At 39.9% G+C, this 17,342-nt stretch overlaps 1 protein-coding gene across 2 annotated transcripts in view; it reads right to left on the bottom strand.

The window, feature by feature from the left end:
* Window positions 1-17,342, bottom strand: part of LOC129701606 (fibroblast growth factor receptor 4-like) — a 54,696-nt gene that overhangs the window by 21,601 nt on the left and 15,753 nt on the right. For both annotated transcript variants that reach the window (XM_055642901.1, XM_055642902.1), the window contains exons 3-4: window positions 4,725-4,988; window positions 2,095-2,184 (exon numbers count right to left, since the gene is read on the bottom strand). In XM_055642901.1, coding sequence (XP_055498876.1) covers window positions 2,095-2,184; window positions 4,725-4,988 — 354 coding nt within the window. The remainder of the gene's footprint in view (window positions 1-2,094; window positions 2,185-4,724; window positions 4,989-17,342) is intronic.

The raw sequence follows: 17,342 nt of genomic DNA, 5'->3' as shown, positions 1-17,342 counted from the left end.
AAGTGCTGGAGTTGCACAATAGACCAGGCTGTATCAGTGAAGGGATATGAACAGGTCAGGACCCTCTTTCAGACCGATTTGTTTGAAGAAAAGTTGCAACTCAAATCCTCGTCTGTCCATCATTCTCTACAGATGCTGCCTGACCTACAGAATTCTTCCAGCACTTTGTTTTTGCTCAAGATTCCAGCATCTCCAGCCTCTTGTGAGTCCATACTTGGAACAAGGTTCTATACTGCAGGTACATATCACAAAATTATCCCATACTAAACATAGAAACATAGAAAATAGGTGCAGGAGGAGGCCATTCGGCCCTTCGACATTTAAAAGTCATTCGGACAGGTACATGGATAGGAAAGGTTGAGAAGGATATGGGTCAAACACAGGCACATGGGACATGTGTATGTGGGCAACCTGCTTGGCATGGAAGAGTTAGGTCAAAGGGCTTGTTTCCAAACTGTATGACAATTCAAATTCTAGCTTGGGATTCACAATAGTTTCCACATTGACTTTACATTGAAACTATCTGAGGACAGTTGGCAGTGAGCATTAAAAAATCCTTAGATCAGGAGGTTTAAGAAGGAATTCCAGATGCTGGAAAATCGACGGTAGACAAAAATGCTGGAGAAACCCAGTGGGTGAGGCAGCATCTATGGAGCGAAGGAAATAGGCAACGTTTCGGCCCGAAATGTTGCCTATTTCCTTCGCTCTATAGATGCTGCCTCACCCGCTGAGTTTCTCCAGCATTTTTGTCTACCTTAGATCAGGAGGGATGGTCCCTAAACATTTGAATTAACTCTGGAATCATAAAAAAATTAAATACTGGCCAACCAGAGTCAATAGTTCTACCCTGAGTTTATGAACCCAGTGTAAAAAAAACTAAACAGTAACATATCAAACATCAATCATTTTGTAATTCTCCTCCAAGAAGTTACACATTCCTCTGCATTCTTGCCTAATCAGCTCTGTGGTAATTGAGCTAATTAGCTGATCTGGGAGCTCCAGTGGCAATTAGGCCACGCATTTAACAGTAGACCGAATCTGCAGAGCTTAAATAATTAGAGCAAAGGCAAAGTGGTGCCCAAAAATATACATAGCAGTTCAAATGAACAGCAATAGACTTGCCTCTGCAAACAAGACACACATTTCCAATATTTCTTAGAGTGCAGCACTGCAAAAACATGTCTTCCATTCATACATACTAATGTGGCAAACATGGCTAAGTTGAACGTTGGTTAAAACCACATTGTTTTTTTGATCTGAGATGCTGATAATGCTGTACTCTATCCCACACCTAACTATTTACCAATGTATGCACCAAATTGAAACATTCGGGTTCAGAGCACTTTGACTCCTCCATCACGCAACAAAGTGCAGCATTGCCACGGTGCGTTTCGGCTACAAGGCATCATTTTGGTTGTTATCGACTCAGTCATTTAACGCCCAAACTGCCACCTGCCAATGATTGGCACAGTGGTGAAAGACATCATCAAGCATTATTACCCATCATAGGTACACAAAATTGCTGGAGAAACTCAGCGGGTGCAGCAGCTTCTATGGAGCGAAGGAAATAGGCAACGTTATTTCGCCTATTTCCTTCGCTCCATAGATGTTGCTGCACCCGCTGAGTTTCTCCAGCAATTTTGTGTACCTTCGATCTTCCAGCACCTGCAGTTCCTTCTTGAACACTAATTACCCATCATTACTGATCTATTTCCTGAAGCTCCACTTGGGTTCTGCCAGAACTACTTAGCACCAAACTCCATCACAGCCATGATAGATTTACAGATCCAGCAAAGGAGAGAGCAAAAATAATCACTAACGGAAATTTCATCAAGTATGTAATGATTCATACTTTTGGATATATAGCATTCACATTTTGTGCAAACACTACCCACATTGTTTTATCCTCAATGCCATGTTTTATGTTCAGGACACATTGTATGTAGCACACCCATGTACATTGTAACAGTCATCATATCCATACCAGCTTCCTTAAACACCTGGACCACATAATACCTAACAAAATATATACAACTTTTCTAGATATATGAATGCGTGAGAGAGAAAGAGAAAGGGTTAGCCAAAAGTGTAGACCTTTCTTAGGAAATGAACGGCCATCACTCGCTTCTAGAGCCGAGTCATCAGATCCATCATCTTCATCGTCATCTCCAGAAGACAAAGAATCTGTAACAATCAAAGCATAAGGCACTGAACCTGAAAAACCGGAATCTCATATATATTTTAGTACATTATAACATATGATTCATTGCAATGGAGATTATGCAAAATGAAGCCTTCTCATTTTGTCTGGAAATAAACTGGGCAAAAACCAAAATGAAGTCTTTCAAAGATCAGCCACAAATAACTTTCAGCAATGCTGTGGTGATTAAAAAAAAATCAATTATCTTTTAAATTAAATGTGAATTTCAAGGGCACACGTGCAAGTTACAGTTCAACACAAATATTGATGACATTCTGCTGCACAGGCCTGGAGAAGTAGCCATCAACAGAGATTTCCATGCAGGAAAAATAAGGCAATGGCCCCTACATTGATTGCTCCCTGTCCACTTCAGTGAATGCATCACCAAAGCTGAGGTCCGATAGTCAGCCTGCCTGGCAGCAACTGCACTGATCAGAGTCAGGAGACTGAGTTTCCTTGGTCACACTGTTTGAACAAATGAGTGACCTGATCACTGTAGAGCATTGAGCACTATATTATCAACAGCATGCCACAGGACTGCATCGAACCTCACAGGCAGACTGCCATTACTATGGATGTACACACACGGTTGAGGACAACTTCAAATCTCACATGGCCTGCTAGCCTTTAGCCCACAGCAAAGAACTGAAACTTGTTCCTGTCTATTGTTCCTGTCTAGAATTTACAGAAAACAATGCAAAAAGATGGAGCTGTTTCTTTATGTTATATGATAATATACAGTAGGTCTTCGAAGGAGTTTGTTACTGGAGAGGATTACATTGCACACTTCTGGTAACAAAAATCTATGAAGTAAAGATGCTGTATGAATATTGTTAGAAAATCCTTAAGTGTCCATTCCTTATGTACAGAGGTAGGAAACAAGAATCTAGCAGCTGTTTGATGAACCGCATATCTCATTTTACAATCCCATCCTCTCATTGATACACAGATGCACTTTATAGAAGAGGTTATAGGAGATATGCTAGGTATATCCAAATCCATCATTAGATTTTTACAAAATTCTGGCAAAAGTCAAGGGAGTCTATTGTGCAAACTTGATTTGAACAGTCTGAATTTGTGCATCATACCAATTTTTCTATATTGCATCATTGTTGTTTAGATGGGAGAACCTCATCAGTTTCTGGCGGCTTCCACTCAGTTGGATTGATTATACAATCAAACCATTCTAATATGGTGCTATACGGTTTTTATTTTTAGTGTTTAGTTTAGTGTTAGCAATCACACTGGGGACAATTTTACAATTTTACCAAAGTCGATTAACCTATAAACCTGTACATCTTTGGAATGTGGGAGGAAACCCGAGCACCCGAAGAAAACCCACATGGTTACGGGGAGAACGTACAAATCCCATACAGAAAGCAATGATAAAGTAGTAATGATAAATTGTAGGTACACAAAAATGCTGGAGAAACTCAGCGGGTGCAGCAGCATCTATGGAGCGAAGGAGATAGGTAACATTTCTGGCCGAAACCCTTCTTCAGACTGATAAATGATATTCAGAATGATAAATTGTAGTCAGGATCAAACCCGGGTCTCTAGTCCTGTAAGGCAGCAATTCTACCGCTGTGCCACTGTGCCGCCCTTAATGGCTGAAATTTGCCAGAGTACTGGATGGAAAGGAAAACAACAATCATGTCTCAGATAAAATCGATGACATGAATTTTAATTATATTTTCTGTAATTTCTTTAATGTTGCTGTCCACTCAAAGAGGACCTATGTCTATCTCCATGATTCAGGGCATGAAAATCCCAGCCATTCACAATGTAGTGAAGTTAATCTGCATTCTTTACTTTGTCAACAAAATTACTAAATCTTATTGGCCTCACACTTCATTGTTTTCTTGCTGTTGAGAAAATTGGAAGAACAAAGAATCTTCGCAGAATGAAAGACCAGTATATATAAAACAAGTAGTAATGATAAATTGTAGTGATCAAAATATTATATTAACATGATGTTCTGTACAAATGGAATACATTTGTCACATGAAAGTAAGTGTATTTATTACTCTTTGGCCCTGTTAGCATCCTTATGTATCACAGTATGGTATGGCAACTGCTCTGTCTCTGACCGGAAAGCACTGCAAAGGGTGGTGAAAACTGCCCAACGCATCACCGGATCCTCACTCCCCTCCATTGAGTCTGTCCAAAGCGTCAAGGACTGCTCTCACCCCAGCCACAGACTGTTTACCCTCCTCCCATCCGGGAGGCGCTACAGGTCTCCGTTGCCAGACCAGCAGGTTCAGGAACAGCTTCTTCCCTGCGGCTGTTACACTACTTAACTCTGCACCTTGGTGATTGCCAGTCACCCCCACCGGCCACTCCTTCCCCCAGAAAAATTGCACTACTGCTACTGTTTGTACATATATATATTTTACTGTTCATTATTCTATGTTCGCTCTTCTGGGTGAGATGCTAACTGCATTTTGTTGTCTCTGTACTGTACACTGCACAATGACAATAAAGATTGAATCTGAATCTGAAGCATGAAGGAATGAACTCATACCTGCTACAGTTACGGTGAAGTTTTTTAGAATCTTGCCTGTTCCACGCACCACGCATAGGTATAGGCCAGAGTCATTGTATGTAGTCTCGACAATTTCTAGAACCTTCCGTGCTATATGCATTCTTTCACTGGGCAGGATCTGCTTATCTTCTTTGTACCAGTTGACATTCTCAGATTGATTGGTGCCACATGTCAGCTTGAGCCCATCATGGAGGTCCAGGAGGATATGGTCCTGGGATTCTGCTGCTTCATTGTTGAACAATTCTGTTGGAGGCAGAACAAGGACACTTTAAAAAGGTGACAGCATGTGAAAGAGAGAATATGAGGCAGTCTTTCTTGTTTCTGACCACTGGCATCAGTTGTGGGGAATCCTTTGTTACGGAAGTGGTTAAAGAACACTTCGAAAAGAATCACAAAATGCTGGAGTAACTCAGTGGGACAGGCAGCATCTCTGGAGAGAGGAAATGGGCGACATTTTGGGTCAAGACCCTTTGGGTCAACATTTGGGTCAACCCCCTTATCATTCCAAATTGTGGAAACAAATAAAACAGAACTTAAAATTAAGAAATCTATCTCTGCTAATGCCAATAGCCAATAACCCTTCGTTTAAACCCTCAATTATAGATAAATCATTTACACAATGGGAAAGAACGGGAATCAAAACGCTCGGAGACCTGTATGAATTAGGGAAATTATTACCATTTCAACAATTACAACTGAAATATAACTTGAAAAATAATCAATATTTTAAATATCTTCAAATCCGTGATTATCTGAAAAAATATACAAAAGACTATTATAATATGCCCCCAGACTTATTAGATGAAGCCATGAAGATAAAGGCTGAATCAGCAAATCTAATATCATATTTATATAATATTATATTGAATATAGAAATACCTACAACAGATAATATTAGAAGAGACTGGGAACAAGAATTAGCTATAAAAATTTCAAAAGAGAGCTGGGATAAACACTTATTATATGTGCATAAATGCTCGATCAACGTACGACATACTCTAATCCAATATAAAACATTACATAGACTATATTATTCAAAAACTAAAATAAATAAACTTTTCCCCAATGTCTCACCCATTTGTGATAAATGTCAGTTACAAGAAGCTAACATAGCGCACTCTTTTGTTTTCTGTATAAAAATCCAAAAATTCTGGAACGAAATATTTGAAATCTTCACAAAATTATTTAAAACAAAACTACTACCCAAAGTAGAATGGATCATTTTTGGAATATCGGAAGGTAACCCAGAATTAAATATGTTTCAAAAGAATTTACTTAATTATGGGCTAATAATCGGAAAAAAGCTTATACTTAAATTTTGGAAAAATGCTCCAATACCAACAACAAAAATGTGGATTTCAAACATGTTCGAAACATTACACTTGGAAGAGATGAGACTCCTCCTAGCAGGCAAAGCAGATCACTTCCAAAAGACATGGTCTGCATTTATGGAACTATTACAAGCATAAGGTGCAATAATAAGTTATAACATAAAGGCTACCAAGACCTGGAAACGGGGGGTATAAAATAAATTTTTAATAAAAACACGGTTGGTATATCCTTTTTTGCGGAGTTTTGTGTTACAATAGAGCGATTGATTTTCCTTTCTTCTTTTTTTTTCTTTTCTTTCTAGGGTCTTATTTCTTTTCTTTGCTTCCTTCTCTAATTCCTTCCCTAAGGGGTTCTCTTCTCCCAACACTTTCCTGCACCTTCACGATTCTTGCTTACTTTCCTTACTTCTTTTATTTCTATCTTTTTTAAAGCTCAAAAAATGAAGTGGTACAACATAATGTAATAAGATATATGCGATGTATTAATGTGATTTACTGTACTGCTAATAAAAATAAAATAAAAAAAAAGAAAAAAAAAGACCCTTCTTTGGACAGAAAGGTCAGTGTGGGAATGAAGGGGAATTAAAATGGTTAGCGATCGACAGATCCAGTAGACCTTGGCAGGCCGAGCGCAAACAACGTAGACAGGGTTGAATGACCTTTGCTGTTGCCAAAAATTAAAATTCAGGAAACCTCAAGAGTCATTTGAATGTGAGTATAGCCGGCCTGGAACACAAGCAACCCCCTTATCATTCCTGCGCAGCAGTCACGAGATAACAATGACCATCTCACTACAAACACTTCACAGAGTGCACTAAACTTTGTTCATGGCTTTACTCTGATGGTTCGACTTTTCTCAACAGGAATTGGTTGGAAAATTGTAGGATAACATTGGCCTGATTCAATTTTTGTCACAGTATTGCAGCAATGGTCACTTATTTCAAAACATTGCAACATGTTGAAATCGTATGACCAAAATCGTATGACCATGCATATACAAACAAACTGAGCCTGGTTTTTGAAGTTTGGTTGTTTCAATTATCCATTAAAATATATCTGCATAATCATGAACTTAACCTACTCCACAGGCCATACAATCAGGCAACAGTGTAGAATATAATTGCTTTTTTCGTTAAATTAATACTTATAAGAGTATGGTAACTTGTTGCAGTTTAATTAGTTTAGGAGAAAAGGGTTTTAATCACACAACAAAGACTTTCCTGTCATTTTCAAAGCTGCACGGAACCATTTACTAAAGGGCCTGTCCCACAAGCATGCGACTCCATGCGGCAAGCGCGACCTAACGTGATCGCTTGAACAGACCGGCCTCGTGGGGTCGGTCCCACTTCGATTGCCGTAACTGTATGGAGTTGTGCGGAGCTGATCCCGACATCGTGTGGGGCTCCGAAAAACTGACCGTGCCCAAAAATTCCGCGCGGCAACGGCCTGCCGGCCCGCAGCCGCCTCAACGGGCGTGCACAGCGTCTCGACGCCATACGCAGCGTCTTGACGCCGTACGCAGCGTCTTGATGCCATACATCACACGCGAACTTCCCCCGGACTTCGCTCGAACTTCACGTCATTCACTTGACCTCTGCGCGGCCCCCGCTTCCGGTTTGGTTGTGCTCGCCGCATGCAGGCTCATGCTGGTGGGACCGGCCCTGTACGGGGATCACTCGACCTCCGCGCAGCCCCCCCCTTCTGGTTTGGTTAAGTGTGCCGCAAGCAGGTCGCATGCTCGTGGGACAGGCCCTTTACTTCATTGTCGAGCAGTAGACAATTGCTTGGTAGATTAAACATTTTTTCATTCACAAAAATTGTCTTTTAATGTCCTGAGAGGAAATGACAAATGATCAAAGATGAAGATCTTTGAAAGGGTAATGAAATAATTTAGAGAGATGAATCTGTGGGAATGGGTTAGGGCAGAAATCAGATCTTATATGGAAGTGAGAATCAGTGTGGACAGCAATGGGGGATGTAACATTTGAATTAAGGACAACAAAAGATAATGAGAGTTGAGCAATGACTAAATGAGAAATTTTAAAGTGTCCTACTGATATGAATCTACAAAATAAGTGTGAGGAAGAATAGGACATAAAAAATGAATTTCCGAACCTGTACACAGTTCACCGTAGAGGCACTAAATTTAGTATTTTGCAACTGTAATGTGAAGGCATTTGAGATACTATGTACCCTAAAAATTGATTAAATATAACTTATGTATCAGAAAGATTGGCGCTACTTTAGATTATAAAACAAGTGATTCAATTGGATCATGGCTGAACTGACAATCCCCAAGTCCATTTATCTGATCCTTTCCCATTATACTTATTGAGAACAAAACTCTCCATCTAAAGGATGACAAAATAAAGCCAGCAACTGCAGATCAGTCGGCCAGACTGCTTAATATCTGTGGCACAGTGGATGCTCAAAATGATAATTGAGGATAAAATGATTAATCATTTGAATAAATATGAATCGATATAGAAAAGTTGGGATGTACTTTTGTTGAGAGACTCACAAACCTGTGAGAAAGAACATTTTCTTCATACTAGGGATCACAGGGCTGCCAACTCTCACGCATTGAGTGTGAGACTCACGCATTTGACGAAATTCTCACGCTCTCATGCTGATGACAGAAGTTTTCAGGCTCAAAAAGATTTTTTTTTAAGCATATAAATAAATAAATAAAGTCACACTCCTTCCCACTCATCAATGAGAATAGTTTTCTGTCGGCGGGTTCCCTATAAAGAACAAGCAATTGGCTTAAGCCCATCGTACACTATTTAAAATGGCAATGTAGACAAAAATGCTGGAGAAACTCAGTGGGTGAGGCAACATCTATATCTGAGTTTGACCCTTCTTCAGACTCCAGCATCTCTCCAGCATTTTTGTCTACCGCTCTATAGATGCTGCCTCACCCGCATTCACATTCCCGTGCAGATGGTGTGATAGGTGAGACACGGCGGTGGTCCCAGCACCGACACCTCCCCCCCCTCCCCTGAGGCACCACTCATACCTCCCACCCTCACCTCCGGCGGCTCTGTGTGCTACGCTCTGTCCCTCGCAATTTCACACTGAGTGGGGGAACTCTCACCCAATGTTGGCAGCCCACTCCGGGATCATGACCCTTATCCCCCCTTGCCCCGGACACAGAGCACCTGGGCCGGCCCACATTCTTTAAATAGGGAAACTAAAGTTATTCACAGTACTCTGGATGTGATCTAACTGATGGCTTGCGCACTCACAGTAAGACTTTCTTTCTGGCAAAGTCTGACCCCCAATTAAATTAGGGCGAGCATTTCATTACTTTAGATGGGGCATCTTGATCTGCATGGACAAGTTGTGTGCGAGCTTGCTGTGTTTCATGCACAAGGATACACAAATCCCTACCTTATAATTTATCCCTATTTACATAATATCCTGGTGTTTTGTTCCTCCTTCCAAAATGAACAACTTCACATTTTTCCTTATTTGTCAACAATTTACTTACTCACCTGGCCTCTCTCAACCTATGCGTAAACAACTTTGTATTCTCTTCATGATATGCCTTCACATTTACTTTTGTCATCCATAAATCTGGCTGCTTTACATTCATTTCCTTCCTACAAGTGATTAATATGTGTGAGCAAGTCACAAGGTTCAGATGGGATGCACACTTAGGGAAGCAGAACAAAGTTGTGGGAGTAGTGGGCATAACTAGTGTGCTGCTGGGGGACTGGAGAATTGCAGATAATAAATCCTTGATCAAAATATTGTTGTAAAGATAAAGCCAGCAAGTACAGATTAGCCAGACTGCTTAATTTCTGTGTTGTGGAGGCTATGTTTAATGATAATTGAGGACAAAATTAATAATAATTTAGATAAATATTGATCAATAAAGAAAAGCTAGGATGTACTTTTGGTAAAGGAGAATCGTTGAGTAAAAGATTTAACTTTTTGGTGAAGTAGCAGAGAGGCCTTACGTTGGTGAATTTGGATTTATAAAATGTATTTGATAAAATTAACTAGAAACCAGTCAACAAAATTAAAGCCTATTAAATAATTGGGAAATGGCCACAGCGCCCAATGGCAGGGAAACTGCTTTGGGAAAAGCAGACAAGTATTATTGCAAATTATTGTTTTTGAGCCTAGAAAAAGATATGCAGTGTTATTCCGTCCGGATCAGTAATGGGATCACTGCTGGCCAGGATTTATATCCATGACTTGAACTTCGAAGTACAAGGTACCATTTCAAAACCTACAAATGATACAAAACTTTTAATTGTAACAAACAGTGAGGAGAATAGCAGTACATCCCAAATATTCATAGGTGGGGGTGATATTTACAAACATATTAGGTGTGAATGGCCCGTTCATGTTTTGTAACATACTATGGAAGCTTTAGTACTATTAACAATTCTCTTCTTATTTTAGGAGAGGAAGTGGGCAAAATATGTCTTCCTTCAACTGCCAGCACAGACATTCATTTAAATGAATAGATTTCCAATTGACTTTACCAAATAGTGAATGTATGACACCCAGATTTCAATGCCCACACCTACTTATGTGCATATTCCATAGCGAGTGAAATATTTACATGCAAGATGATCTTATCCTGCATTGGTTATGGTTTAGTTTTTTTTTTTAAAGGATGATGATATTCTTCCTGGCACAACTCTATATACAGCTGCAAATTCTATATAAAGCTCAATCCCGTCAAATGTGTACAGCAGTGATTTTTTGTCAAAAAAAATCAATGTCTTTGTCATCATCAAGCTGCCCCCCCCACTGGGTTCCACTAGGGTCATGACCCAATACCTGACATGGGAAGACAAGGAGGAATGATTTGCTGCTTGCTGAGGCATGACCTTTCAACCTTAGCCAACAGCCCAACGGTGACAAGGACAAAAGTACAATGCTCTATAGGATAGGGTGCAGCGAGAGGCTGGAGCACTGCAGGTGTCTTGGAGGGAGGGGGGGGGGGGGGGGGGGGGGGGAGGGTTGAGGGTTGAGGTCACTCACCAGGAAACCTGACAACTCCATTGACAAACATTTCAACCACTGACAGATCTTAAAGTCAATGCCTTTGGGTGGAATACTTAAGGGCGTGGCTTCAAAGTGACCAAAAGTCACATCTCAGTTACATTCTGTAAAAAATAGCAGATAGCTGAAATGGTAAGGACTGTGCACGTGTTGGAAAAAGAGAGGAGGAAACAGATTCATTAAGATGGACTCATTAAAGCCCAAAAATTGTTAACAACCAGTCTCTTCACTCAGAGTTAAACAATTTTTAAAAAGGGTTTAATAACTGCTGAGTGTAATCTTTGGTGTTTTATTGGTTTGGCTTAAATTAGGCAACATGGTAGTTCATGGTGCAACATGGAGATTAGGCACTAGACTAATAACAGATTTTACACTTAATCTGATTATTAGCAAATTAAATTTCAGGTGAGGCTGTGGGAATACCACACAATGGGTTTTTAAAAAGGTGTTAAACATGAAAGTAGGGTCTTTACTTTCTTTTCTCTTGGTGTTCAGCGCTTTCGTCTTCACTCTGAGAAATTGTTGGGAGAAATAACTGGTAGGAGTAAAGCATATTATCGAGCAAATCAACCAGCAAATTCAGGGATTAAGAAGATTTTAGTAATTACAGGTTTACAGATTACGCTGGTCATTTCTTTTCCCTCACTTCTTGTTTCCTGAATATGGTATAGCATCTTTAGCTTCCCAGTTATCATTGAGAATATTAAACATTAATTACCCATTAAACTAGGTATGGTAATTTAGGGCTGAAATTTACATCTTAATTATCTACTATTACCATGGTAATTGTAATCGCAAAACCAATCCATCCTCTCCGGCTCAGCAAGATTTAATTTAGTCTCTTAATTGAATTGTGTTCAACTTCATTCTGCCATATTGAAAATTGTTGCCAGATTTTAAAGTACAAAGCTAACATTTTAAACATTTTCCTTTTACCCTTTGAATTATGCAATCTAATATTTGATTCCCCTCTGTCCCTGACCGTTGTAATGAGATAAGACACAAAAAGCTGAAATAACGTAATGGGTCAGATAGCATCTTTGGAGAAAACGAATAGGTGAGTGTAGAAAATTCACCTATTCCTTTTCTCCAGAGTGCTGTCTAACCCATTGAGTTACTCTAGTTTTGTGTGTCTATCTTCATTTTAAACCACCATTTGCTGTTCCTTCCTACACAGGGAAGTATAATTTCTCTGTCACATTCTTAATCATTGAATATAGAACAGTCCAGCCCAAAAAACAGGCCCTTTGGCCCATAATGTCCGCTGCACACATGGTGCCAAGACCATCTCTTATCTAGAGATTATCTCATTTTTCAATCTCTGACACCTCTCTCCCCTTTCTTGATCTCTGTCTCCATCACAGGGGACTGATGTCTAGTACAAACCAACCGGCTCCCAGAGTCATCTGGACTACACTTCCTCCCACCCTGCCTCTTGCAATGATTCTATCTCCTACTCTCAATGTCTCTGTCTCTGCCGTATCTGCTCCCAAGATGAGGATTTTGGTTCTAGGACATCAGAGATGTCTTCTTTCTTTAGTAAACATAGATCACTTCGGTGTAGGAAAGAACTACAAGAAGGGTCTTGACCCGAAACTTCACCTATTCCTTTTCTCCAGAGATGCTGTCTGACCTGCCGAGTTACTCCAGCTTTTTGTGTCTATCTGTAGTTTTTCTTCTCCCGACATATTTATTTATTTATTTCTTTATTTCGAACAGAAAAAAAAGAATAAAAAGCAAGTGTGAAATAGCAAACAAAAAACAAAACAAGAATATTTATAAAGTGTCATAAACAATATCTATAAATAAATGAAATTGTATGTGTCCGAAAAGGAGCAGGAAGAAGCTAAAGCTTATTAATTTCCACCCCTTATTCAACTGCTTATAATTATCTTATACAAATTTAGCAGCTATATGTACACCATATGTACACCAAATTATTTACATGTATACACTAATCAAATATTTACAAAGCCATACAAAAAAAGAGAGAAAAATAAATAAAAAAGAAAAGAAAAAACCCTCATATACTATACAGTATCTTAGTCATATATACAACCCATCACCCTATAATCACCCTTCCCAATACAATCAGTATAACAAATATCCCACACAATCACCTATCCTCATCCCAATATCCTTTAAAAAAAAGTGTTTTTGTACATCTTTTTAAACTTAATTATGTTTGGGTTAAGTTTTATCTCCTGTTCCAGACCATTCCACAAATTCACACCACAGATTGCTATGCACATACCTTTAAGAGTTGTTAAAATTATGTTCCCCTCTCAAATTATACTCACCCTGTCTTTCCATAAACAGTTTTTGTATATTTCTTGGAAGTAAATTATTTCTTGCTTTGCGCAGTCTTAAATTTAACCAGATCGGTGAACTTCAGTGTATGTGACTAAGAATAATAAATTGGTATGTTCAAGATCTCCAACGTTATTGATAATTCTTATTGCTCTTTTTTGTAATGTGCATAACGGCTGTAGGTTGGTTTTGTAGGTGTTACCCCATATCTCCACACAGTAACTCAGATATGGCAATATGAGTGTATTATACAGAGTATGTAATGATTTGTGGTCCAGAATGTGTCTTGATTTTCCCAATATTGCTATAGACATTGCCAGTTTTGCTTTGATGTGGTTTTTTATGTGGCTTCCAGCAGATTTTGTGGTCTAAGATCACACCAAGAAATTTATTTTCATATACTCTTTCTATACTTATGTTATCTATTTTCAATTGTACTTGAGGGTTTGTTTTAAGTTTCCCAAATAGCATAATCTTTGTTTTGTTTAAATTTAGAGACAATTTGTTGACAGATGGATTCCTCACCCAGGTTTCCTCCGTGTCCCATAGTTTTGCACTCGCTTCCCTTCCCCCAAGTTGCACAAGGATAGACATCCCCTGGTCCTCACATTTCACCCCATCAGCCCTCGCATCCAACACATCATCCTCCGACATTTGCGCCACCACCAATATCATCCCACCACCAATAGCACCTTCCCATCTCCACCCCTTTCCAACTTCAGCAGCGACCACACCCTCATTGGTTCACTCATCCCTCCACACCCAAACCACTCTCTCCCCAGATACTTTCCCCTGCAACCACAGAACTGTCCCTTTATCTCTCACCTTGCCTCCATTCAGGGACCCCAGAGGTCCTTCCAGGTGAGATAAGAGGTTTATTTGCACCTCCTTTAATCTCATTGACTGCATCTGGTGTTCCCGATGTGGACTCTTGTATATTGGGGAGACCAAACGTACACTCAGCGACTGTTTTGTTGTATACTTGCGCTCGGTCTGCCAAGGCTACTGGGTTCCCTCGATTGCTAACCATTTCAAATCTCCTTCCAATCCACACAGTGACCTTTCAGTCCTGGGCCTCCTCCATCGACAGAATGAGGCCACACACCAACTCGATGAATAGTACCTCATATTCTGTGTGGGCAGTCTACAGCTCAACAGTATGAACATCGAATTCTTCAATTTGGGTAACCTCTGACAAATGGCCTTATCTCGACCAATGCGTTTGCTTGTATAAATTAACGATTGAAGGGATAAGAATCCCCTTTACCTACAACGAAGTTATGCCATTGCAAGGCTTTACAATTTTGAATTATAATTTTGTCGTTGTTCTGTGAAAGAAAAAAAAATGTATATGGCATCATGGGATCTTTAATATCCAGCAGAGTGTGTTTTCTTTGTTTAAAACAGTGGATTGCTGGTGGGTGCAGGTTCAGTGGGCCGAAGGGCTCGTTTCCACCCTGTATCTCCAAACTAAATTAAATGGATTCATAGACGGTTTCCCTCCTGAATTTTTTTTATAATGCACTGTTTTTCCAGTTTTCTATTAGAAGCTGCAGCCTTGCCCTTGCCCTTGCCTAGTGCATGGACCTTATTTTAAATTAAAAGTTCCAGCTGGTCTCCAATTCTCTGTCAGGCGTGGTTGGATTTACCATGCTTGCTGACCCAGGTGGCAGCAAACACAGGCCAATCCCAGGTCACAAAGTGTTAATCCTTGCTCTCTGGGTGCATAGCAACAACAAACACAAGACTCAAAGCAAGCCCGCCTTTCTCCACAGGCGCTGGCCTGGAACTCTCTTATTCCTTCACAGAGAGATCGAGTCCCACACTGGGAAGCAAACAAAGCTATTTCATCTTCCAACCATGACAGATGAAGAAACTTATTAAGATGTCATTTATCTCCAGCTGTGTTAAAGAGATGCAGCCCGCTATTTAAAATTATGAATAAAATGCAACCTGCTCGTCATGCCTTTTAATTTGCCCAACAGTGATCGACTTTGGTCTGAAATGCTGGGTTTGATGAACTGAAAATCTCTATTGTAATGTACATTTCTCAATCGGGAGGAAGGAAGGCAAAGGAGACAGAGAGCGGAGGACAGACAGAGAGGGAAAGACAGAGAGGGATGGATTTTACACACAATAGCATTTTATCATATAGTGTTATACCATTCAGTCACAATGAAGTGGGCGTTTGATTTTCTTGGCTCCATCCTTCTAAGTTCTTGCATGTTCCTTTAACAATATTCAGCCGGCATCTACTTAATGTTCCTTTGCCTGATTAAGCAACTTAGAGCAGGAGGATCATGGTTAAATGTCAGCTGGGTCAATAGAGTGACTTGCTGACAGCATTAAGGGATGCAGACCAGATGAAAACCCCAATATATTTTTTAAGGAAAATGTATATATTTTTTTCAATTATTTCAATTGTCCAGACAATCAAAATGCAGGCTAGTATAGATTTTGATTGCACACAGGAATAAGCTGTTCAAATTGTCACACAGTTCACAGTCAAATCTGCGGACTAGTGTCGCTATGTACCATATTCTAATAAGAATGGAGATAGAATAGCTTAAAAATGAGTGCTAACCGAGTAAACAGCACAAGAAAACTTCACAACATCGGAAAATACCATGTCTACCATTCTCTTGGACATCAGGCAGAGTGAGGAGGTGCCAGAGTGTTTACCCTGGTTCATCAGATGGACTCTTTTAGAGGACACAGAATGACAATCTAAAATGCTACTAAATCCACGACGATCTTTCACTTGTTAAAAGGAGGAATTTAATCTGCTTTTTTCCTTGCAATCCTACTCTCTGCCTGGCTGAATAAGGTTGCATTATTAAATAGCCCCTTCTCTTATCCTCCCACTGCACTCTATAAACATATTTTAATCTTCACACACCACCTGGGTAGACAAGGCCTTCCAATGACCTTTGCCCACTGGCAGCTTGTTCTGATCAATCTTCTGGTTTTGGTTCCACTTTTTTCATGCTAATATAATCTTTTTATAAAATTAGAATTTGAATTGTTTACAGTAACATTAATTCTTTCAAAGAGAGGTTTATCTGTCCTACATTTGATAATTCTCATATTGCTATTGTGGCCTCTTGCTATTCTTTCTTTGTAATGCTGTGTTTTCCTACAACAGAAAACACTATTGCCAGATTACTTGATTATTGCAAGTACTTGCTTACACTATTTCACCATCAACATCGGCCACTTCTGCCCTGCCCTGCCCTATCTTATCTGTTGCTCAAACCTTATCTTCACTCAGTTACCCACAACATTGTTCTCTTGATCTCCGATCTCTGTAAATTCCTCGGGGTTAATTGCCCTACCACAGATGACCAAGTCATCAGCCCACTCTCAGGAGTTTTCGCCCTACCCTTTGCTCCCTAGTCACCAATCATTTTATCCGTGGTAATGCACCTGTGATATACCGTGACATTCAAGGTTCTGCATAATTCCTGGTGGGTGTGTGTTTTAAAGTGTCTTTCCCCCCCCCCCCCCCCCCCCCCCCCCCCCCCCCCCCCCCCCCCCATCTGAACTGTCCTCAGATCACAAAAGATGTTAAATAAATGTAAATGACCCTCCCTTTCAAATACATCACTCCCATACCAATATGGGTTTCAATCAGAAGTGTACCCTGCACGCTGACACATGTAGACAGTTACGATCAGTTAATTACAACTTTTTCAGGTTGACAGTCTTGTACATGGCATCCGTTTCGTAAAAGCTGCCAAAATTGACACCAGCATAGTTCCAATACCAGTTACAAAGAGCATTGGTTCAAGCCCTGTATCAGAGCAGTACATTGCTCCCCCTATTGCTGCAAGTTTGTTATTCAGTGAATCTTGACCAACTGGGTTTATAACTGGACTTTTTTTCTATTGGGGGAACAATTTGTGGATTACTAACAATAATTAAGGGCCCA

The sequence above is a fragment of the Leucoraja erinacea genome, chromosome 11 (genome assembly GCF_028641065.1).
Source record: "Leucoraja erinacea ecotype New England chromosome 11, Leri_hhj_1, whole genome shotgun sequence".
Taxonomy (NCBI): Eukaryota; Metazoa; Chordata; class Chondrichthyes; order Rajiformes; family Rajidae; genus Leucoraja; species Leucoraja erinaceus.
Note: the sequence above shows the minus strand (reverse complement) of the source record. Positions and strands in the feature narration are given on the sequence as shown.